This window comes from Thunnus albacares, chromosome 11 (assembly GCF_914725855.1).
Source record: "Thunnus albacares chromosome 11, fThuAlb1.1, whole genome shotgun sequence".
Lineage (NCBI taxonomy): Eukaryota > Metazoa > Chordata > Actinopteri > Scombriformes > Scombridae > Thunnus > Thunnus albacares.
The window spans coordinates 3,983,500-4,007,866 of NC_058116.1; the positions used below are offsets into that span (position 1 = coordinate 3,983,500).

Genomic DNA, 24,367 nt, shown 5'->3' on the forward strand with positions numbered 1-24,367 from the left:
TGGGAAAATCAAATTCAGAACATTGTCATATTCAGACTTTCAACTCAGTTGGTGTTTGTATCAGTGTCATTCATAATGATTCTGATAAAATAATAAATTTGGAGGTTTTAAAACTTATGATTGAGCGACATTTCATGATGTTTTCAGCTGCTTTAGCCAAAGTCACAGAGCAGTGAGGTCACATGGTAAAGAGGCGGAACCTGATTGGTCCTCCTCTCTACATTCTGAGTACTGATTGGTGCTTTGCAGTGGAACCTTAGCACCACCAAGTTTGAGATTGATTTTTGAGATAGAACTTTATCTTTTCTCAAATTTTAGGCCCAATAATGCAGTTTTTTTTTTTTTTTTTTTTTTAAAAAGGCGGTAGATGGTTAGATTAGTTTAACTTAGTATAAAGACTGGAAGCAAGGGGAAACGGCTAGCCTGGGTCAGTAGAAAAAAAAGCCTACCAGCACCTCTAAAGCTCACTTATTAGCATGGTATGTCTTATTAATCACATCTTATATCTCACCAACCGAAATATCTGGCTCAAGCTTTATATTTAGTTTACAGACAGAAGTGGACAGTAGCAGTAGACAGTAGAGTGGTGTCAACCGTCTCATTAAACAGCAAACGCATTTGCCAAAATGTTGAACTGTTCCTTTTAAAATGAGACTGAATTTGTTCATAACCTAGGAGGAGATAAAGACACATGCTCAGAGGATGATTACACATGAATTTACATTAGACTGTGTTATCTAAAGTACATAATTTACAATTACAGGAAAACTGTTTTCCTGTGACGATAGATGTGTTGACAAGTGAAACAGAGTTTCCACCCATAAAGGTCAGTGCAGTAATGCATTCCCTCCATTCAAGATATAGTAGTTTTTCTATTTGACTGCAGACCAAAGGGAGTTCTCTCCCACATCATTCAAATTAATTTTTACTCAAATTACCATGGTTACGAAACAAATAAGGCAGGGTTTCCTGTTGACATCCAAATAGCTGAGTATAGTATCTGCACTCTGTGTTTCTAATTTTATCTCAAAAAACAAAAAAAACAACATCTTTCATCCCCCCCCCCCCAGCCGGTTCGTCATCTTTAATCTGTCAGCCTTTGATCCTGTATGGAGAGGAGAACAACCAGTATGACACAGGACCCCATTGGACACACACACACACACACACACACACACACACACACACACACACACACACACACACACACCTGGGTTTCTATAACCTCCCACTCATTCATTTGCTCGGTTGCTTTCAGTTGTTTTAAGAAATATCCTGCATCCTACAAACGTCCTGCATCTATTAGCACATTTTTGCATTTAAATGTGTTCAGTTTTGAATAGGACGTATGAGATTAAATATTACAGTGGTTTATTATTCGATTATTCTGCTTGGATGTCAGATTTAATCTGTATCACATTAACAAAGTTGTCACCCTGCGGTTGTTTCACCAGCACTGGTACTTTTCAGCCCTCCGGGTAACATGTTTTGTTCTCCAGGGTTCAGCTGATTCCTACACAAGCCGACCGTCTGACTCGGATGTGTCCCTGGAGGAGGAGAAGGAGGGTGGGCGGCAGGAGAGGGAGCAGCAGGCCACTGTCCAGCTTGAGAGGGCAAAGGTCAGTTTCACTAGTTTCACTGAAAGCTATTTGCAAGACCATAGAGATACATGCTGTACTGTACTCCTCACATTCACTTTGAATCATTCGATTATTTGGGATTTTTTACTCATGTGGATACTTGAATTATATATTGAACTATATCACCCACCGCTACTGTGTACCCATGTGACCCGCATATTGCTGTGATGACTCTTTTCTCGCTGCTCTCTCACAGACTAAAGCGGTGGCATTTGCTGTGAGGACCAATGTCAGCTATTGCGGTGCCCTGGATGAGGATGTTCCTGTGGCCGGCACCGCCGTCTCCTTTGATGCCAAGGACTTCCTCCACATCAAAGAGGTACAATTCAGGCACTGTACAGTGATGCAAAACATGCAGCACTGTATGGAGGATTAAATTTAGCCCACTCAGTTTGGTTTTTAATCATATGAGCAGGTCTGATTTTATGCTGTATAAAGTGTCATATTTCACTAATCCAATATGTGTTCTTCTGCTGCTAAAAAAAAACACTCTTTTCTGATTGAGTGGCAAGTGTCCATTGAAATAGTACATTTTAGTTCTGCTCAACAGCTTAACTGTTGTGCTAAATCAACGGTTAACGTATATTAAACTGAAGGTAACCATAGCAACAATTCCTATGCTTTATGCTGTGTTATCAGTTCAAATTGAGATTCAGACTGCTTTATTGTCCATTAAATTTACATAAAATGGAAATTCGTCTTTGGCACTGGCATATAAGACAGCACACATCATACACAATAAAGGTAGGATAGAATCTTAAAGTGACTGAGTGGCAAGTGGCAGTAATAAAAGTGATGAATGGATTGTTCTTCCACTGGCATGTTAGTCTGTCATAACCATGGCAGCAATGCATATTACACAGCAGTGCTTAACAATAAGTGGATACTTATTACTCACTGGTCATACGAACCTACCACAGCCTAGCTTATGTATCTTTGGTAGGCTGGTGTCATATAATACAATGTGTCCCAGTATAGGAAATGATGGAGGAAATGACACTCTGTTTTGGGTTATGGTGTTCTTTGTCTCCACTTTGTCCATTTTTAAAATCCATTAGAAAGCCTGGCTGTTCTAATGTCTTTTGGTTTGTATATATTAGAGCTATTTTTTTCTATAAAAAAACGAAATACATTTTAGCATCACCCAATCATTAGTTAGTCAAGTTACCAATCATCAGTTAGCTATATCTCTCTGACCTAGCGCTCACTCACAGGTGTTTAGCAGTCAGCTATGAATTTCTCTCTTATGTTGTCATCACATCCTGTGCAGAAATGAATGGAGTCTCAATGCTGTGCTCGAATGGGGAACTCTTGTTTGAATCTACTTGTTCAGACTGATTAGTCACACGTGTTTTTGGAAAAGTTTGGAAAGTTTTGGATATTTTGGATATTGTAGTTTTCATAAACAATTGATAGCATTACATACAAACACATATAAATGCAATAATTGATATACTTCATGTTGACTGCATTTGTATGTGTTTACATGTGTGTCTTTTTTGTGAAGGCACAACACTAAAAAGGGCCTACTTGAAACAGTAAAACAATTCCATTCTGATCAAATAAACTTATCTGTCATGAAAACTAATGAAAAATAGTCTTGCTCATCTCCATCTTCACTCATAACTGTTTGTCTCACAAAGAAATTTGAAATCTGGAGGGTTTTTTATTACTTAAATCTGCAGAAGTACAACAATGACTGGTGGATCGGCCGTCTGGTGAAAGAAGGCTGTGACATAGGCTTCATCCCGAGCCCTCTGAAGCTGGAAAACATCCGACTCCAGCAGGAACAGAAGAGAGGACGTTTCCATGGGTGAGCAGACGAGGAAGACTGAACGGGGACTGGGATGTGAGAGTGCAGGCGGCGGAGGAATCAACAGCAGCAAAAATTGCAGAGGAGCCACATGAATCAAAAAGGATAAAGAGAGTTGGATGGTTTCATGTGTTGAAGAGAGAGCCATTTTAGGGTTGAGTGGCAGTTGAGCTGGCAGATAAGGAGGAAGTTAGGTGGATGAAAGCCAATCTGTACCTCGTAGTCCAACATCTCAGAGGTGTGCCTGGATCACAGCCATCACAGAATTTTCCATCAGATGGAGTGATGCGTTTCAGCCACAGAGGGGAGTTGAGATGCAGAGCGCCATCATGTCTCCACATTTAAAATGGCATTATATCTATCTATTGATTAATTTCACTCTCTTACCTAAACATTCTTCCAAGTCCATATTAAAATAACCTAAATAAATATCACTTAGTTACTGGTTCCAAGAACTACTATACACTGCTGAACAGTATTTTCCATCTTTAGCTCACTATTTTGTACCATGATGTGAAGGCTGAGGGCAGTACGTGGTGACCTGTTTCCCAGGAGGATGGTGGTGTTTGACTGATGACATCTTGCTGGATTCCACATGAACACTTTTCTCTCTCTGTTCTCTGTTATCAATGTAGCAGTAAGTCCAGTGGGAATTCCTCCTCCAGTCTGGGTGAAATGGTGTCAGGCACATTCAAGCCAAACCCCAACTCTGCAGGTTGGTTCCACAGATACGAGTCTGAGTCAGGTCTGAAAGGAAACATTGTTGTCAGATTCACAGAGAGGATTGTTTATCACTATACTTGCTCTTTATTTGTGTATGTGTAACAGTAAGAGCTCTTGTGATATTCTGACATTTTTGTAGAAGTATGATATAATTTCATGGACACTCCTAGTCCCCAGTGTGCACTCACTCACTTGATTTTTCCTTCCTTTTTCAGGAAAGCAGAAACAGAAAGTGGTGAGTATGGCTACTCACCTAATACTTATCCATTTGCTTCCTTTATAGGGAAAAATACTATCTCTACTATAACTACTACTTATTATAGGTAAATAATCAAAAGAACTTGAGTTACTGATGAAAATTATTATTAAAAAGTAGAATAAATAAACAATTGTCCACAATGTTACTCCTGAAAGGTTTGCTTACATTGTCAAAGGTGAACAATCACTTCTTGAAAAAGACTTAGGGTCCTTTCATATGTTATATGGACAGTGCAGCTGGTAAGCAATGATTTGAAAATTGACTCTCGATAAAAGAATGCATTTTGTAAAGAATGTAATTTAAGAAGACCATACTGTAGCTTACCACCACTAACAAACCTGACAAAGTAGTAACTTTGTTTTATTAATTTCCTTGTTAATTGTGAATCTCAGCTCATATTCATTGGATTCTTAAAGGATAGGTTCACATTTCTTTCTAGTTTGTCTTAAAACAGCAGTCAGCTGTCCATATGAACAAGGAAAGAGGTGTTAAAAATTAAAGCTATGAAAAGATCCACTTCAAATGTGCTTAAAAGTTGATCTGAAGCTTACATGAGGCTCCAGCAGTCTGAGTTACTCATACCAAGTGAATATCTGCCACATTTACAGTCTTTTTTAGCATAAATTTCCCTCTTTGTGTTTCCTCGGACAGTGTTTCCCTATTGAGCTGTGGTGGAAGTATAGTAACAAAAGGAGAGACTTTGGCACTGAAAGATATTGACTTGATTTGATGGCTGAAGCTTCAGATAAACTTTTAAATACATTTTTGCACAGACTTGTGGATTTTGGCCCCCATCACCTACACTGTAAGTGCATTATGAAGTGATCTTTAATAGCCAGTATGAACAGGAGAAATGATTACAGCAAGAAACACCTATTTCAATGTTATTTGGGCACCTGATTATTGTTTTAAGACAGACTTGAAAAACTGTGAACCTATCCTTTAATGGACCATTATTTTCATGTGAGTCCTCTGCAGACATGAAGGACCATAGTGTTATATCAGTATTTACAGTATATCATTTAAACTGTCCACTTTGATTTTAATCCAGCTCTGCCCATATTCACTTAAAGGATTAATACTACCATTAAACTAATCCGGCACATCCTAACCTGAGGTTACTGAGCATGCATACAGTCAGTGGGTTATATTAAATTGATTGGTTGGTGCATCAGAGTCACATTCTGCTCCACTGCAGACTGTTTTTCTCACAAAAGCAATAAACTACCTTTTCATCAGTTTCATCATGAGGTGTCTATAGCTTTCAATCATTACTGTTTAACGTTAATTGATGAAAACAAAATTTGACATTTTATTTATATGAATATATATAGTCAAGTATATCACTTGGTTTTCTTAAAGCGCTTATAATAAAGCTTGACTGTAGCTGTGTGTGCTCCCCCCTCCAGGCTGAGCACGTCCCTCCATATGACGTGGTTCCCTCCATGAGGCCGGTCGTCCTGGTGGGACCGTCCCTGAAAGGTTACGAGGTAGGACACACTGCTGCTCCTTTAGCCATCTGACTCAGCCTCTCCATCACAACCACCGCTGAAATCACCACTCTCATACTTCATGAAGGCATTTTCCTCATTACTGTGTGAGGCCAAGAAGTGCACTTTTACAGTGAAATCATAATACAAATATTGTTGACATGTTATAAATGAGACAATTGACAGGAAATCAGACATTACAGAACAATAACTGAAATACAAGAGAGGTGAATAACTGCCATGTTCCTTCTTTGACATCATTTTCTGTGTGTGACAATTCATCCATTATATTGTATCATGACATAGGTTCTTGCATTTTAGACTATGCTAATTCCTTCTAAAGTTGAAATTCTGAGAGATACACTACAACATAAAAATTGATGCTGCTCATTGATTATCAGTTACCATTGGAACCACAGGGCAAATAATAAAAGAGGCAAAGGAGGTGGTGGGAGGTGGGAGCCGGAGTCAGTTGTCATGGAATCACAGTCCTCGCCTCCCATTCTGCTGTTGCCGTGGTAACAACCTTCTGGGTAAACTGCATCGGTCTGAAAAAGTGGAGCATGGTTTGAAATTAGAAACAGAGAATAATGTGTACCGCACTGAATGAAATGAGTAGCTGAATGGTATTTATGTTTGCATAAGAAACCAAAATGTTTTCTATTAATCACATCAGACACCTTTTTGGTTTATTGATCTCTTCAATACCAGAAGGCAGTTTAACTCTACAGATAATCAAGCTCACGATGGACAAGATTGTGTTGCTATTCCTTGATGTAGTTACTTTTATTCATTACAGGCTGAGTAATCAGTCTGTAATGAGTAATTACAGGCTGTAACCCTCCTATTGTGTCAAATCTGACCCGTTTTCAAGTTTAGATGTGTGAAATATACTTTTAATTTTTTCTGATACAAACAAGGCTTCATTACATCCTCTACAATGGCCTACTGAATACAATAAAACACATTTTGATCTTTTTTTTTTTAATGCCTATAAAAAAAGTTACATCTGTTGTGTTATGGGTCAAATTTGACCCGCCAGTAATTATGGGTTGTTTATGCAGAGAAATACATAGTAAATGTTGCCAAACCATCATGATTAACAAACATTACAACAAAACAAAATTAATAGTAATAAAATCCTATAAAAATAAGTATAATAATATTGTGTAATAATATTAAAATTATGTTTCATGCCAAGAAAGCATATCGACTTAATCAAATTCAATTGTAGAGTGGCACGCAGCAAATATGATGCCATACATACCCCCCCACTCTCTCTTTCACTCACACCCCATAGACACAAACACACACACACACACACACACACACACACACACACACACACACACACACACACACACAGACACACACACACACACGTTGACCTAGGTTACTTTCGGGGACATTACGTAGAGTTACATTCATTTCCTGGAGACTTACCCTAACCCTGACCATAACCTTAACCTTAACCACTGACCCAAAAATCTGCTCCCCCAGCTGTATAGCAGTATATAGTATAGCAGTATAGGCTGGGACTTTCTCGTGCTTTAATTCTTACATCTCACTGGTGTAAACCCTTTTCTAACACATTAGGAGGATTAAGTAAAAGTAGAAATACCACAAATACTCTATTACAAGTAAAAGCTGGGCCTTCAACGACACAATGCGACTTTATTGTCAGCTTACACTGAAATTCATTTTGCGTCCTTAGGCAGTTCTGTTTAAGAAGTGTTACAAATGTGACACTTCATAGACGACGTACGTTATACAAAACACACCAAACTGTCCTTACAATCATACATATCACATCATATCCTCTGGATTTAGATCTCAGTTAGCAGCACACTGATCTTGGTTTAGCAACAGGGTAGACTGGTGTATAAAAGAATTCTAGCATTTAAATTGAGGGACTCTAAATCGCCTCTTAGAGGGCAGAAGTTGGTATTCATGTGAGGAGTCAAAAGAGCAGCAGAGTTTTGGCAGTTATATTATTATATCAAGACTGATGTATTAGTAATCCAGTATGAATGTAAGCAGCATTTTAATGTTGCAGCTGGTTGAGCTGTACTTGATATGCTGTTGGGTAGTTTAATCTGTAACAGTGCATCATATTTAAAATAAAAACTCATTATATGTTTGTATGTAAAATGTTTATTTTCACAGTAACTGGTACAGTAACTATAGCGGTCACATAGTATAGTGGAGTAAAAAGTACAAGTATAAATTGTCATAAAATGGAAATACTCTAGTAAAGTACCTCAAATTGTGCTTAAGTACAGTTCTTGAGTAAAGTTCTTGAGACATTTATCACCTTTTGATAAATAATTGCACTTGTTAATAGTACTATTTTTCATCTGACAACTGCTCCATGTTTCAGCTGTAAGAACATGCAGTCCCCATCAAACCACTGTCACTGTCAATCACATTTGAGCAAATCGGAGTGACATCTGGCACAGCCAAACACAAAGCCTGTTTTGGTTCACGTATCCATCTATTCTCTGCCTTGAGTCAAACACCTCAGAGCAATGGTATGACCGTCCATAAAGATGACTTTCTGAACAGAACCAATTATTTCATCTTGAATTTCTGCTTCAGTTCAAGGCCTGGGAGTGGCATTCATATTCATCAGCAAAAGCTATAATGGAGGCTGCACTGTGTGATTGCCCCAATTCATCACCTGTGCATTGGTCTTTGCGACACTTCTCATTGTAGCTCTTAATCACTTTCTTTAATGTGACCCACATTCGTTCTGCGGAGAGCAAAGAGGAAAGAAACTGAGCATGCTGTAGACAAATTGCTCAGTCAAGTGTGTAATTCACAGACCCAGCTCAGCAGCAGCCTGAATGGACGGCATCAGAATGAATAATAAAAGTCCACTTCCACTCGTTTGTTGCTTTATAGCATGTTCAGTAGATGTGTACGGATGTGAAAAGCGTCTTTTGTTTTGCTTGTAACATGCCTGACAATATTCTCTCCTTGACTTCCTTGCCTAACGATTCTTTAATCACCTGATATTATTCTCCCTCTTTCTCTTCCCCTTCTCTTTTCATCTCGCCTTCTCCCTCATTCATCCATGTAGGTGACAGATATGATGCAGAAGGCACTGTTTGACTTCCTGAAGCACAGGTTTGATGGGAGGTGAGCAGCTGAAGCGAAGCAGCATCTTTTGCACGGTACATCATCATGCTGCCATGCTCCGTATGACATGTTTTGTGTTATTGCAGGATATCCATCACAAGGGTAACAGCTGACATATCGTTGGCCAAGAGGTCAGTACTAAACAACCCCAGTAAGAGGGCCATCATTGAGAGGTCCAACACCCGCTCCAGCCTTGGTAAAGCTACAGGAACTGTCTCACTCAATGATGCGCAATGCAAATACAAAGGCTCCTAGCTATGAAAAAATGGACTTATATGTCACAGTTATTCAGATATATGTCGTTGTCTTCTTGTAGCGGAAGTCCAGAGTGAAATAGAAAGGATCTTTGAGCTGGCCAGGTCTCTGCAGCTGGTGGTGCTGGATGCTGACACTATTAACCATCCAGCACAGCTCATTAAGACCTCATTAGCACCCATCATCGTCCATGTTAAAGTGTCCTCACCTAAGGTAAGATTGAAGGCTTTGATACACAACAGTCATTCTATACAACTGATTTTCACATTTGCTGCCCGCTCCTAGCAGGATATACAGTCGTAAAGCTGCAGTCTTTTGAGGGTTAACATCAATAAAAATAACTTGCTGCACTCGGCCGGCAATAATAAGCAGAATAACATGTCAATCCGAATCTCAGAAACAAGTATAGTTTCATTCCCCTGCTATCTACTGTACATTTCAAATTGAAATATGAGGAAACCCATCCAGACAGTGCAGGAAAATCTGAGGCAGAGTGCAGTTGTAATTCATAGGACTGGACATGGTGATGAAGTGGCCCGTCTAGCCAATATTGTGGCTTGTTTACAGAGTGGCAGATCTTTGTAGGTGGTGTTTAATCCAAAAGACATTTCCTGTTTTTTTTCTACATATGCATCCTGCAGGTCCTCCAGCGACTGATCAAATCAAGAGGGAAATCTCAAAGTAAACATTTAAATGTGCAGCTTGTGGCAGCGGAAAAACTATCACAGTGTCCTTCTGTGAGTGAATTTTAAAGCTCTTATAAATCTAGACAAGTAACAACTGTTTAGTTAAGTTTTATTGTGCCAGAAACTTTAGAAAGATATCCGTATGCAGCAGCCACCACACTTTCCTCTCTTTGTTTCACACCTCAGGAGATGTTTGATATTATTCTGGATGAGAACCAGCTGGAAGATGCGTGTGAACACCTGGCAGAGTACCTGGAGGCATATTGGCGTGCTACACACACTTCACTTAGCACGCCACTCAACCCTCTGCTGGGACGCAATCTGGGCTCCACTGCTCTCTCCCCGTATCCTGCTGCCATTCAGGTGAACTTGTCAAATAGAAAAAGAAATAGAAGTTGTACTAAACAAACAATGTTTTCTTTTTTTCTTTGGTAGTTATTCTACAGATTAAAGTCCCTGTAGCTTACCTGTCATATTCAATCGCTCTATGCTAAATGTAACCTTACATTTAACCGTATGGACAGACGAAAATATATATATACGCTAATGTGGAGTAAATGTGGAGTAAATGCAGTGCTCCTGATTGTTACTGCAGAATTTCTGTTGTTGTTCTGTTGTTTCAGACACTCATAGTTTTGCAAAAATATGGCAAGAAATATGTAAAATACTGTCACACTATTGCCTTCCTTAAGACTCAAAGGCTTTCTGCAAGTAGTGTATGTTATATTGGCTAAACAATGAATGTTGTATGAAGTTTATTATGCTGCAGGAGTGGCTTGTAAAGTTTGTAAAAATGATTTGATAGTTTTTTTCCACAGCAAAATCAGGTGATCCTTATCGACAGCTATGAGGAAACTATAAACATTTAACAACCTCTTTACAACCACCTAGCTTACATGAGTGAGTGTTTGATACTCAAAAGTAAATTGTGAGTTTCTGGTACTTGGCTGTCTATACTGTATATTATGCTAAACTGTTGTATCATTCAGCATTTAACAGAGAAAAACACTACATAGGATCAGTATTCCCTCTCTCCAACAGGCCCAAAGAAACCGGAACAGCAACCACACGACAACAGACCATTCACCCGTTGAACGCCGCAGCCTTATGCCTGCCGATGAGAACTACCATAATGAACGGGCACGGAAGAATCGCAACCGGCTGTCCTCGGGCTCACAGCACAGCCGGGACCACTCGCCTCTGGTGGAGGAGGACTACCAGGACCCCTACCAGGACTCTTACAAGCCTCATCGTAACCGAGGATCCCCAGGAGGCTACAGCCAGGAATCCAGGCACCGGCTCTGAGCTGTGGCCTGCTGTAAACAAAGTGTAGGCCTATCTCTAGCCTGTTTCTCTAAACAACCACCATGGATGTAAGCGTTGAGGCAACTTTGCTGTAACATGATGAAACTACTACACTCACTTGGACTGTAACAATCTCTTATCAATGTGTAGTACCTCACTTTCCAAAGTTGCCAAAAGGGCAATTTTACCTAAAAAAAATTAAGAATCCTGCTCTTGCTTTGATGTGAACAAAGGAAGAGACTGGATGTGAACGTAGCACAAGAGCAAGATTATGTTTTAAAGGGAAGGCTAAAGCTGAACCTCACTTGAATATGCTCCAGATGTGACTTGTGAGTAAAGTACACTAGCAGGTGTTAGTGTGCGATGTAGGCTCTTCTGGACCCTTCCCGCCATCTCAGCTGTTACTGTAGCATGCAGGTGGAACCTTAATTACAGGTCGCTACCTGCCTTAAGCAAGTGCCAGGCAGCAAGAGCATCCAGTGGTGATGATCAGCACAGAACTTGTTTGCACGTGTCCAGGAGCTGGTAGAAGCAGAGCGGAATGCATCTTCAATGCTCCTCAAGTTTGTTTGCCACTGTCTTCGATGTGAGTGTAATAAATCCTGTGGAAGCTTGTTCCTAAATCCAGAGTTTTACACATTTGTTGAAGTAACATGGATGGTGTTGTGGTGTTCTGTTCAGGGTTCATAGCTCCCTGTACCCCCTCCTTTGTTTTCATTCAATGCCATTTATGTCATTAATCATATCAGGACAGACATACAACATCAGACACTTTTCAAAGCTCTAAACCTCAGGAATGAGAGGTCATTCAGACCTAGAAGTGTGCTGACAGATGTAGCATTTACAGTATGCTCTTAACCATCTGACGAATATTACATTTTGACAGTTGGTCTTGTTCAGTTGTTAAGGGATATATTATTATTAGTATTACTTAGTTGTTAAAAGCTATTAATATAATATAATGTAATAAGGAAGGAGAACTCACTGCAGAGTCAAAGTCCCTAGAATGGTCATACCAGCATGTTTTTCATATGCCATGCATTTATAAACTGAGCTTATATCATTTTATTATTTGGAAATGATAGAGTGGGATTTTAGTGAGTGACTAACTGTATATTGAGGACATCTATATGTAAATAAAGTCAAAATAACTAAAGGAAAGAAACATTAGCGAGAATATTTGCATTTTCTGAAGAAAATAGGTGTGAGAGCTGGAAGCTGTTAGCTGCTGCTGCCACTGCTCCAAGCCGCTGTTGCTGTCAGCTACTGCTGCCGCTGCAAGCCACTGCTCCAGCAATTTTTACTTTTAGCACCACCTACAGGTGAAATAGTATCAAATGCTACAGAGTTCTTCAGCATCCCCATCTATACAACTTTGCTGAATTTGGTTACCATGGAATATTACATTAAAGGGATATGGCAGTTAAGAAGTAGTATAGTGGTGTTTTACTTATGGCCACAAGGTGGGGCTATTAGTGCCATGCTTCAATATGTTGTGCACATTCTTATGGAGAACTTGTGTACCAAGTTTAATTTTACTAAAGACAACAGAATTGTGGAAATATCATGTTATAATGTTACATTAGCACCCCCTGTGGGTATGAATTGTATGAAATTGTACAGACTTGTGCACTGTCGCTGTATACAACATTCCCAAATTTGGCTGCAATCAAATTTAGCGATGAAGAGTTACGACTGTTAGGTGCATCAGGCCACGCCTTCAAAATGTTAGTAACCAATTACAGACAAACAGTAAGTTATACCCAAAAACCAACTCATAAGTTTGATTTGGGGTCATCTAAATACATTATGTACAAAGTGTGGTGAAGATTAGATGAAATATGTGCCAACAGAAGCAAAAAATCCAAAATGGCGGAAGAATTTTACAGGTGCAAATGGGCATGGCCTATATCAGTTGAATTGGCTTCATCCAAGAAACACACTGTGCAAATACTATTTTGCTACACCTCATGGTTCATGAGTTATTAGCCAAAACGTAAAACACGTAATCACTGACCACATGTTGACGCTATTGGTCCTATGTTTTAATATGGGACACCTGTCCATGAAGTATGAACACTTTAGCACTTTTAGTTGTTGAGATATTGATGACTGTAGGTACACTCCCATAGACGGCCATTATAAATTATAATATATATCTTAAAAAGTATACAAGTTACAAAAAATCTGAATGATAGCAGTATTGTACTTAAAGAGCTGAACATTTTGATGTTTGAATGGTTTCTGTAGTTGAAAGTATGCAGAAGTAATTGATCGAAAAATGTACAGAAGAAAAACGAGAGAAAGAGCGAAGATAACAATAGTGTGAGAGCTTCCAGCCTTCACACTAATTCACTGAAGGTTTCACTTTAAGTACATTTAATGGCATTCAATTCTCCTTTCAAAGCCCTCCATACACTTCCTTGAGCAAAAAAGGTAACTTTCCTCCATCTCACTTTAATTATGTGAAAGGTTTTTAATGATTGGGCCTCGTCATTGGAGCTTGTCATTTTTCCTTAGTAACAACTGAATAGGCCCCCTCTTCCATATTTTCATCTATAATTTTTTTCTTACATTCATTTTGAGTTTCATTGAAGACTCCTGAGAAACTATCTGAGAGCACTTGGGCAGGACTGCACTGTATTTGTGTCTGTTACATGCTACTTTAATCAGATTAATTCACTTGTATGCTGCCAGCTAATGCAGGAAAAATATATCATTACCTTTTAATGACAAACCCTTGTATCTTGTAATTTAGTATATGTTACATATCTCAAGTTCAGTGTCATTTGACTTCAGTCAATCGGCCAGAGATGTCACTGTGTTTCAGTGATTCAGGAAAAGGAAGATGGACGTGGAGACTTCTGTTCTTATCTGCCATATACAGTAGCTTTTATTGTTGTTGGTTCAAAACTCTGGAGCATAAGCAACAATTTAAAAGATTTGAATACTGCCTGTGAGAGAATGATGCATTGATTAGAAGTTTGTGTGCACTGTCATTTTACAATTGTAATGAAATAAACTGCCCTAATTCTGTTGTATGGATAGCATTGCTTTTTGTTCAAAAATGTACACAGACCTGTTCTTTGTCTTTATTTCTTTATATGATGTTCCTTGTTTAATACAAGGGAAGCTCTTAAAAACTATATAATATAATATAAGGCATTAATTTAATAATTGATTAATCTGCTGATTATTCTCTTGATCAATCAATTAAATGTGCGGTTTATAAAATGTCAGAAAATAATGAACAATCACATTTTCTTAAAACCTAAAGTGAGTCCAACACTCAAAGATATTCCATTTATTAACATAGAGGAAAAGGAAAACCAGCATATTCACATTTGAGAAGCTTTAACTAGATAATTTTTGGGGTATTTTTGCTTAAAAAATGGCTTAAACAATTAACTGAATATCAAAATTCACTTCAATCCAACAGGTTGATGAGTCAACTATCATTTCAGCTCTAATATAATAACATAATATAATTTTACGTACAATTGATTTTCATACACAATTTACATAAAAACTATGTTTCTATGCCATTAAACCTGTGCATGCCGTAGTTCATGATGAGTTTACTTGAAAATAATTACAGTCTCGTTTATGTTAATTTGTGTTCCTATTTTTGCTGCAACTAGTCGAAAAATGATTGTAGGATTAGTAAACGTCTTCCTTGTAAAAATCTGCGTATGCTATATATTTAATATGTATTCATGCACTTCATATAAAGACCTATAATCGTTTCATTATTGCTTTGGTAGCTGTATTGTTATAATTTTGGTGTATAACTTAATGCCATGCAATGTAATACAATTTGTACTTTTTCATCTAACTCGTTTTTATTATTATTTTCTTTATCTAGATGTCCTTTGTCATTAATACTGTAGCACTTTTAGTTTCACTATGAATGAAAAGTGCGGTACATAGTAAACATTTTCTTATTAAATAGGATAGTCCAAAGTGGGCATGCGCAGGTTTGACAGCTAACCAGCCTAGCGCAGCGTACTTCACAACAGCCAGCTGACACCCACCAGTTAGCCACAGTGGTCAACGTTTCGGTTCTGTTCGGCAATAAATTTACAGTCGTACTTAAATTCACATCCTATGGGGGAGGAATAATTAAGACTCAATTCATACAAGTATGGCGGTTGTACTTGAAAGCTTTGACAGCTCTTCATCTGTGTAGCTAGTTAGCTAGCTAAAGTTGATAGCACGGAATAGCATCAACGCTAGCTAGCTAAGTTACAGCGGATTCTTACAAGCTGGCATCAAACAGTCTCATCGTCAGCCATGGGAATACTTTTTACGAAGCTATGGAGGCTTTTTAATCACCAAGGTAAGAGTGGTGCCGTGGCATTCATCATAGGAGCTAAGTGGGCTCGGTGCTCAGACCAGGCCCCCGCTATGAAAGACAAGCCTGGGAAACACTTTTCCACACATGCCGCTTTATAAGTCTCTTTTTTTTTTTTATCATAACGTCTTTCGTTTTATATGTTTATGTGTTTTAACACTGCGCTTACCCCGAGCATGTATTGTCAGTGTCAGGATATAAATGAATACAGACTGTGCACTGCTCACTATCCCTGCGGTAATTTAGCTGTTAGATTATTTATTGTCTCTGGGTTTGAAGCTAACGTTTGGTGAAACCAAGTCAAACCCTGGCTAGTGATCTTGAATCATTAAACACATAGGTCATTACGAAACCTCTGCAACACGAGTCCCGACTTATGGTCTCATGTTTTTTCTCACGGACAGCCCGGGTGAGCGGTGTTATGAGTGGAGATGGCTGCACAAACAGTACACAGTAGTCAGCCACATCAGCAGAATGCTCAGGCCAACAAGGATCAATGAATGACTTCACAGTGAATCATATTGACTTTGTACTGGCAGTGTGTAATCACATCACCGTGTCAGTGTAGTGTCAGGAACATAGGTAACCCAACATACGTTCACACTTGGCTTCTGTACAACAGCGATAAATACACTTCTCACTTGCCAGTTTTGGTTAGTTATGATTAAAAGTAACATCTCACGCGACACACATACCTAAGGCTGTCAGGTGTGAACAAGATTGTTGTAAACTTCGTCTATTATCTCGCCTTCAGATCTCACTGTACTTCTGGTGCAGTGACGTCTGTACACTTTACTGTACAATGTGAGTGAATGTATCAAACAGGAAGGTTTGTTGCCTGTTTACAAAACATATTTCATTTCCTTTGAGATGTTTGGTAAACATGCTTTGCCTGCTATCTGACATAAATATTGACATTGTTTGCTATTACCATCTTTTGTTAGGCTAGTCATCTGGCTAGCTAGATAGTATGTATATTATAGATTTTAGTGTCTGAGCTCTGCTCCATTTTGCTTCCATCTGTTCAGTCCCTAGAGTCTGTAAAGCTTTTATTGTAACCCCTGGATCTAGCCTCAGCTGCAGTTCCATGTCTCAGAAAGTCTTACCATGACTGTCCCCTGTTGATTGATTCAGCGCAAAGGAACACCAGAAGTTCTTTCACAGTGAGGAGGACATGTGATTAGACATTGGAAACATGGCAGAGCATATTCTTAGAAGTTTTTACAATTTACAGTCACAATTTCATTTAGCAGATGCTTTTATCCCAAGTGACATACATCTGAGAGCAGGAAGTTTTTGGTAAATGGCTTAAAGGCCTCTGTAGCAAAATGTTATATACATTCATAAAGTGTTGACTTGCTGTTGGCTTTCAAATAGAGCTGAAACAATTAGTCGATTTATCAATTAGTGGATTACAGAAACAGAAAAATTAATCAGCAACTATTTTGATAGTTAATTAATTGTAAAAGTCATTTTTAAGCAAAGTTTCAGCTTCTGTTATGGTTCCACACGTGAATATTTGCTGGTTGTCTTAATCTTCTGTGATAATAAATTGAATGTCTTTGGGTTTTAGACTGTTGGTTGACTAAAACAAGTAATTTGGTAAACTGACGGGCATTTAAGACAATTTTTCTGACATTTTACAGAACAAACAATGAATCAAAAAATAATCCACAGATTAGTTGATAATGAAGATCATCATTAGTCGCAGTCTCGCTTTCAAATGATCGTTGGTTTGTAAAGCACTTAAATGTCCATTTTCTAAAACTTTCATCCTGTTCAGGGTGCGGTGGAGCCCATCCCACACATAGGACAGGCCATCAGTCTATAAAATTCTAACACACATAGAGCACTTTATCTTCATGTCTTTGAATTGTGGGAAACAACCCGTGCTGCCTCATATTCAAAGATGTTAACATTTAGTATGTTCAGATAGAATGCATGCAAGCAGCTAAGCTGGCACCCGCATGACCTTTTTATTCTAGACAAGAGTTTCACTTCAGTCTCACTTAGTTGCACAAGACCAACTTGTGACCTCCGAGCCCTGAACACAGTGTAGTAAGCTATGTGTTATGTCTATGGATGCGGTCTGGTATGTTTGCTGAATCTATATTTTTGCCGAAATAACAAAGTTACTCTACGTCTTCACAGCTGTTTTATTTAGGCTCAATATGATAGAATACAGAGAAAAGCCCCATGTTTGGATCCTGCTCAGTTCTGTTTGCAGCTGCTTTCACTTCTTCTGTTTTAGTGAGGTTTTAGTTTTGCTTCAAAGAGCTGCAGTCTAACTGTTTGTGGTAAACGTTCACGTCTAGTTGTTTTTTTTACAGGCAGACAGGTGTTGAAGCTGAGGGGAACTTTGCACATTTTCTAATGAGGTCGGGGAGTATCAGGGAAATTAACAAATTGACCCAGTTTCGATGATATGCTGGGACTATTTAGACTATTTAGTTTAGTACTATTTGCTGTCATTTAATTGTGTTACATTTATCTTCATTCAGAGCCTTAATATGTTAAAGGTTGGGATTGAATTGCTGCCTATTTCTTCACTCTTCACTGTGGAAAAAAGTGTGTTCTTAAATACAGCTGATTATATTCAGTTGATCTATGTGATAGCTGTATGAAAAGCTTAAGGACCAGTTGGTCACTATCACCTGGCTGATGATGTGATCAGTAAAGAAGTATCCAATCATCCAGATTCAAGGTGACATCTGCGGTTGTGTGTTTAGCCAAACCTCGATCGACCGCACCTTCATTGTTGGCACGCCAAAGCTATTCTCAGCCGAGGTTTTCTTGACAATAGCTTTGTGTGTTCCCAAGTTCCCAAAACACTTTGGGTCTTACGTGTAACTGGATGAGTTGGTTTTCAGAAACAGCTCCAGTGACTTTTACCAGGCTGTGCAACAGTAGAATTATTGAAAAACCTTATAGGTCAGTTATAATTGAAATAATTTGCATGGTGGTACATAGCCCAAAAAAAACAAGATTACAACCTTGGAAACTTGAAACATCACCAAAGATCATTTTGAAATCCTTTTACCACTCTTGTATTCAAGCCAATAACCATGCAGTTGTATTTTGAAATACTTGAACTTTTAAGTCAAACTCATAAACTGGAAAAACTGCTGAAGAGTTTTAGGACAATATCTAAAAGTCAACTTTAGAGCCATTGCCCTGAAAGCTCTTATCAGCAGAAGACCAAATGCTTCCCTAGTGCGTGCATACTGCATTGCATGCCTTTGTGTATTCATTGTGTGTGTGTATTCAAGGCTTTTCTGTAGACCAAACATGAAGATAATTCTGATAAGCCATACTTAAAAACATTCATAGAAACAGAAAAGTGAAGGGAGACTGTGGGCTTGATCTCTTACTGTCATGCTCTAGTTTCTCTTGATTACCCATTGGGTCATAAAAACATCAACCATAGTTCCTCATCTGTCTTCAATGCTGTCACAAGATCTGAAACATGGCACACTAAGTAAGTTCCACATTTGAAAAGAGTCTTTAGGGCCACAGATGCTTGAAGCTGGGTATTATGCCACAAAAAGATTTAGAGAAGTGCAATCAGCACTTTGACCTTTCTTGCTGTGCAATCTTGTGTCCTTTACCTTTATCCTGTCCTTGTGCTTTAAAGGATATTTTTCTATTGTGTTGTCACTCCAGTGTAATAACAGCAAGATAGCAATTCACCCTAGTTGGCTCATCTTGTTTATCTTGTTCATAGGCAAAGCTTTTTTGTATGGAAGGTCCTCACAGCTGCTGCTGCTGACTTCAGTCTGACTGTACAAGCTTAAGACCACCCACTAACTCATCTGTAGCTGCAAAAGTACCCCGTCCACAGCACCACAATGTCTCAGTGAGGCAAGATGTGTGAAGCTGAACAATTTAGCACTGAAGGATAGTGTTGAACACAAAAAGGGCTGTTGTTTGAACCGCACAATGCAGTTCCACATCTAAAGACATCTTTTAAACAGATTACTTTGCTGAGTTTACATAAGACTCACACATCAATCAGTCACCATCACTTAGCCCACATATTGATGTCAGTGTGAGTTCTGTGAATTCTTTGTAATTGTCTTTTATTGCCTTTCAGAGCACAAAGTTATTATTGTGGGCCTGGACAATGCTGGCAAGACCACAATTCTTTACCAGTTGTGAGTATCCAAACTTTGCACTTTCAGCGTTTATCCTCACAGTTTTATCTATAGATATCATGTCATAAATGCATAGGTATTTTTATGAACATGTTTGTCTCACTAATTACCTAAAATGCTTCTTTTTTTTTTTTTTACCACTTGTTATGAAATAGTTCAATGAATGAGGTGGTACACACCTCTCCTACTATTGGAAGCAATGTGGAGGAGATTGTGGTCAACAACACTCATTTCCTGATGTGGGACATTGGGGGCCAGGAGTCCCTAAGGTCATCCTGGAATACATACTACACAAACACAGAGGTAAATAACTGGTTATGCTGGCTCACCGTTAGGTTCACCATTATGGTTCAAGTCAGCTTTTAAATGAAAAAGAATTGTTTTGCTTCCTTTGGAATCTAGTTAAAGTAGGTCAACTAGCAGTTTGCCTTACTGCTGCAAAGAAATTGCTTCTGTAGGTACTGGGGCAGATTTTTCAACAGTATATTGAAAGTACTTGAGAATGTCAATATAAAATACATTTTTTGACCTCCCATTAAAATGCAGTCCAGTGTGACTCCATTGTACTGTCCTAACAGTTAGAGCTACAATGATATTAATCGGCAGCTATTCAGTTTAGGTCCATTTTTAAGCAAAAATGGCAACCATTCAATGGTTCCTGCTTCTCAAAAGTAGGAATTTGCTGCCTTCCCTTGTCTTACATTATAGTAAATTAACTATCTTTGGGTTTTAGACTGTTGCACACACAAAGTTCAGTTTTCTGAACTTTTATAGACCAAACGGTTTGTCAGTTAATCCAGAATGAAAAGAATAATTAGTTGCAGCCCTACCTACAGCCCAGGCCAAGGTCTGGCAAAATTAAAATGTTGTATTCTTTGATTAACTGTCCATTATTTCTCTCCATCTCCTCTGACTAGTTTGTAATTGTGGTGGTTGACAGCACAGACAGAGAAAGAATCTCAGTGACCAAAGAGGAACTCTACAGAATGCTTGCACATGAAGTGAGTATCGGGGGGCATCTTCGCCATAATTAATTAAAAATCTTTTATAGATATAAATGTTCCTTCTTTGCAGCATTGTTTACAATAGTGATTTAGTAATTTTAATTTGAAAGGCACAATTTGTTATGTAAATGTAAACAAAAAGTGTAGCGCCATCACTAAAATTCAAAACACAGTGTTTGAGCCTGCTGTCATACTCACATTAATTGATAGGTCTCTTAATATAAAGACTGAAGACTAGACAACATTTAAATCAGAGTTATTGACATTTTCAGATGCTGCTTATGCAAAGTGTTTTAACACAGGAGTAACAGCTTTTTAATATGATTAACTAACACACCAAATGCTGATTCCATCTGTAACTCAGATTCTTAAAGGGGCATTTTAGTGATTTAGTACTGCGGGTCCATTAAGTTGGGGGACTGACAAGAGACAGATTTAAAATTATGAGGAATTAAGCTACAAAAAAATCTGAATCCAATATTCCCATAATGCAACTCAATTATGTCTTTCATTCAACCCTAATGACATCAACAGGGTTTATTTTTATACTTTAGGCAGATCCCACCAGAGCCACAGAACACATTATAAAACAGTTTTCACAGGCTGAGTAGAACTCCTTGTGATGAGTGAACTGAACTCCACACATCACTTTAAATTATGTGTGGATTGATCTCAAATATATGCAGTCAGAACTATTATGGATTGGAACTTCAGAGTCATTTTTCACTATGTGTAAATGTGATTTTTTTGTCTACACATATACATTCGAATGATTCTGTCTTTGAAAGAATCCCACTTTGTCTTTGTATTCTATTTCTGTACCTTCTCCTGATGTCTCTTCTTGTTCTTCTTCTTCTCCTATATGCTCTTTAGGATTTGAGAAAGGCAGGGTTGTTGATCTTCGCCAACAAGCAGGATGTGAAAGGTTGCATGTCTGTGGCCGAGATCTCCCAGAGCCTCCAGCTTACCTCTGTGAAAGACCACCAGTGGCACATTCAGGCCTGCTGCGCCCTCACTGGGGAGGGGTGAGAACTGCATTTACTACTCACTGTTATATTGGAAAAATGTAATATAGTCCAGGGTGCACTCACACTCTTCTGCTTTTATGTAGGACAAGCATATATTAAGTATAGCAAGTAACAAAGCATATACTTTGTATCAACTTGAATGTAATCTTAGCTCTTTCTCCTCCATTATCTTAATGCTTGTCTCTTCATTTCTGTCCCTCTGTCTTCCACACTCCCATCCCTCTACATCCTCACCCAACATCTTTACCTTCAGGTTGTGCCAGGGTCTTGAGTGGATGATGTCACGGCTGCGTGTGAGATGATGACCTTTGACTCTGATCAGGAAGCGCGCCCTTTCGCTCTGTTCTCTCTGCCTCCAGAAATGAGCTTGAAACGAGGACGGGGGTGAGGTCGTTGGATGGATGGCCGTGTCCTCTTTCCTGTGAAGCTGACGTGGGCAGACCGCTGCCAGGACGTTCTATTCTTCAGTGATAATTTATTTTCTAAAAGACGTCTGAACTCATAACAAAAAAAAATGTGACCTTTTCAGAAGGACATTGGACAACAAAAGAGACTCAAATTATTTAAATTGAATTTTCTGCACGGTTTTCCTTTCAGCAAAAGACAGAGGTCAGCAAAGTGTCTGACTGGGAAATATACATGGACTTATTCTTCAGCTGTGTGTGAGTCTAGCCCACCGTGGCCTTGCAGTATTGCCGGACTGGCTGTGGCAGTTTTTATTGCCCCCCTGTGTGTACAGTCCAGTATTCTCTTTTAACGTGGTGCCTGCAGCAGAATGTTCAAGCAGTAATGGTTGACGGGGACTGAAACATGCAGAAAGGAGGGTAAAATCACAATATGCCCTCTTCCTTTCAGTCTCTATGAATAATCAGTGAAATAAAGTGTTTTTATCTGTTTCAGGTGAATTGCAGCTTGTCATGAATGAGTATTTCTTTCAGGTGACTCTTATCTTTTGTATGATTTACTTTTCCCTCGGGAGAATTATGAGCTGTTCTAAGTGTCGTGTTTGTAACTTCAGTTATTCTTTTTTTAGTCCTTTAGGAGGCAGAATGTGTCACATGAGCTCATAGGCTCTGATGCTTTTCAGGGAGCATGATGAGCAGCTAAAGGAGTAGAGAGGAGAGAGCCAAAGAATAAGAATGCAAAGGGATTCAGGGAGAGAGGAGGTGACCAGGACCGAAATATGAGCAGCACACAGTGAGTGGTTAAGAGAAGAATAAAAACAGAAGAAAAGTGAAGTCGACTGAATGAGAACTAACACAAACTAAACCCAAACTGTTCTGTCTCAGTTAGTTGATAGGCTGTTTTCTCAGATCTGTTGTCGTATTAATGTCACTTTAAGGAGGTTGCTTTTTACAAAGTCAGTTGATAATTTTGTCATCTGGTGTAGAACCCACTGTAATAATTGGACATTTGACATTTCCTCTCACATGCTTTGGTCTTGTGATTATCCCTTCATCACAACTTGCTACTTTCCTCCATTTTGCCCTATATGATATCTTAGTTTCCTGATAACACAGAATCTGCATCCTGGTAAACATGAATATGAATTTTTGAGTTACAAACCAGTTGCATGAGGTGCTTTGCATAATAAAATTTCAAAACTGAGATAACAAAGCACAACCACGGTGGGGGCTCATGAACAGCTTTAAATCTAGACATACAGTACATATGCTGCACATCACTGCAGTCTGAATATCGGTCTCATATTTTTTTAATAGCATGATTCTTAAAATGTCTTTTAACATTGAACAGTCAGTTACACTTTGTTAAAGTAAAATATATTGATTGACATCGGATGGAATGACTGAAATGTAAACAGCTCACAGAGAATTATCATCCAACTCTGTAGCTCTTTAGAGCTTTGTAGCTCGTTGTTTTAGTTTTAGGACTCATTTACTGTTTGGTTCAGTCTCAGTGATCTAATCAACCTTGTTTCTAGCAGCAGCAGCAGCAGCAGGCAGCTGTTTTCAGCAAACAAGCTCTGATAAAACCCCCTGTACACTACCTGTGCTGCACCAAACAGCTGACAAAGTTGACAACTACTGTAGCTGATGAAAAAAAGTCAAACATTTGATAGATAAAGACCCCATATATTTTTTTCTCAGGAGTTAGAGACCAAACCTGAGCTGGAATAAAAGTGCTAGACTGAAACAACTGGATGAGAATGTTGCTCCAGGACTGGTTTCTGGGTAAAAAGACCTGAATAATGCAACTTCTTCACAAGGGTGGAGATATGAACCAATAAACATCAACATTTAGGTTGTATGGGAGATGTGAAGATGATGTCATGTCAACTCCATCTGCTAATGAAGGCCACAAGATGCATCTGAAAATGGACCTTGCTATGTATTTGTTGTCAAAGTATGTATGTTATTTTCTTCTTCTTCCACATATTCAAAATTGGTACCACATTCATTGACATGCATGTTTAAGCAGTTATGTGAACTATGTCAGTTCAAAATTGTGTATTGTAGCAGGTAAGTGAAACCCAAATAATCAATAACCTACATAC

At 38.7% G+C, this 24,367-nt stretch overlaps 2 protein-coding genes across 6 annotated transcripts in view; both read left to right on the top strand.

The window, feature by feature from the left end:
- Positions 1–14,357, top strand: part of cacnb4a (calcium channel, voltage-dependent, beta 4a subunit) — a 40,266-nt gene extending 25,909 nt beyond the window's left edge. For 2 of the 5 annotated variants that reach the window (XM_044366270.1, XM_044366274.1), the window contains 12 exons: positions 1,500–1,619; positions 1,837–1,959; positions 3,326–3,453; positions 4,089–4,168; positions 4,392–4,411; positions 5,845–5,925; positions 9,008–9,066; positions 9,153–9,262; positions 9,383–9,534; positions 9,963–10,058; positions 10,194–10,370; positions 11,046–14,357. In XM_044366270.1, the coding sequence (XP_044222205.1) occupies positions 1,500–1,619; positions 1,837–1,959; positions 3,326–3,453; positions 4,089–4,168; positions 4,392–4,411; positions 5,845–5,925; positions 9,008–9,066; positions 9,153–9,262; positions 9,383–9,534; positions 9,963–10,058; positions 10,194–10,370; positions 11,046–11,312 (1,413 nt within the window). In that variant the 3' untranslated portion in view covers positions 11,313–14,357. The remainder of the gene's footprint in view (positions 1–1,499; positions 1,620–1,836; positions 1,960–3,325; positions 3,454–4,088; positions 4,169–4,391; positions 4,412–5,844; positions 5,926–9,007; positions 9,067–9,152; positions 9,263–9,382; positions 9,535–9,962; positions 10,059–10,193; positions 10,371–11,045) is intronic. The other 3 variants (XM_044366272.1, XM_044366273.1, XM_044366271.1) reach the window with 3 other exon arrangements.
- Positions 14,358–15,276: 919 nt separating this feature from the next.
- Positions 15,277–22,757, top strand: arl5a (ADP-ribosylation factor-like 5A). The gene is made up of 6 exons (XM_044365313.1): positions 15,277–15,651; positions 19,760–19,820; positions 19,976–20,123; positions 20,738–20,821; positions 21,698–21,849; positions 22,106–22,757. Exons 1-6 carry the CDS (start codon positions 15,606–15,608, stop codon positions 22,152–22,154), a joined length of 540 nt encoding a protein of 179 aa, XP_044221248.1. The 5' UTR covers positions 15,277–15,605; the 3' UTR covers positions 22,155–22,757.
- Positions 22,758–24,367: the final 1,610 nt, after the last annotated feature.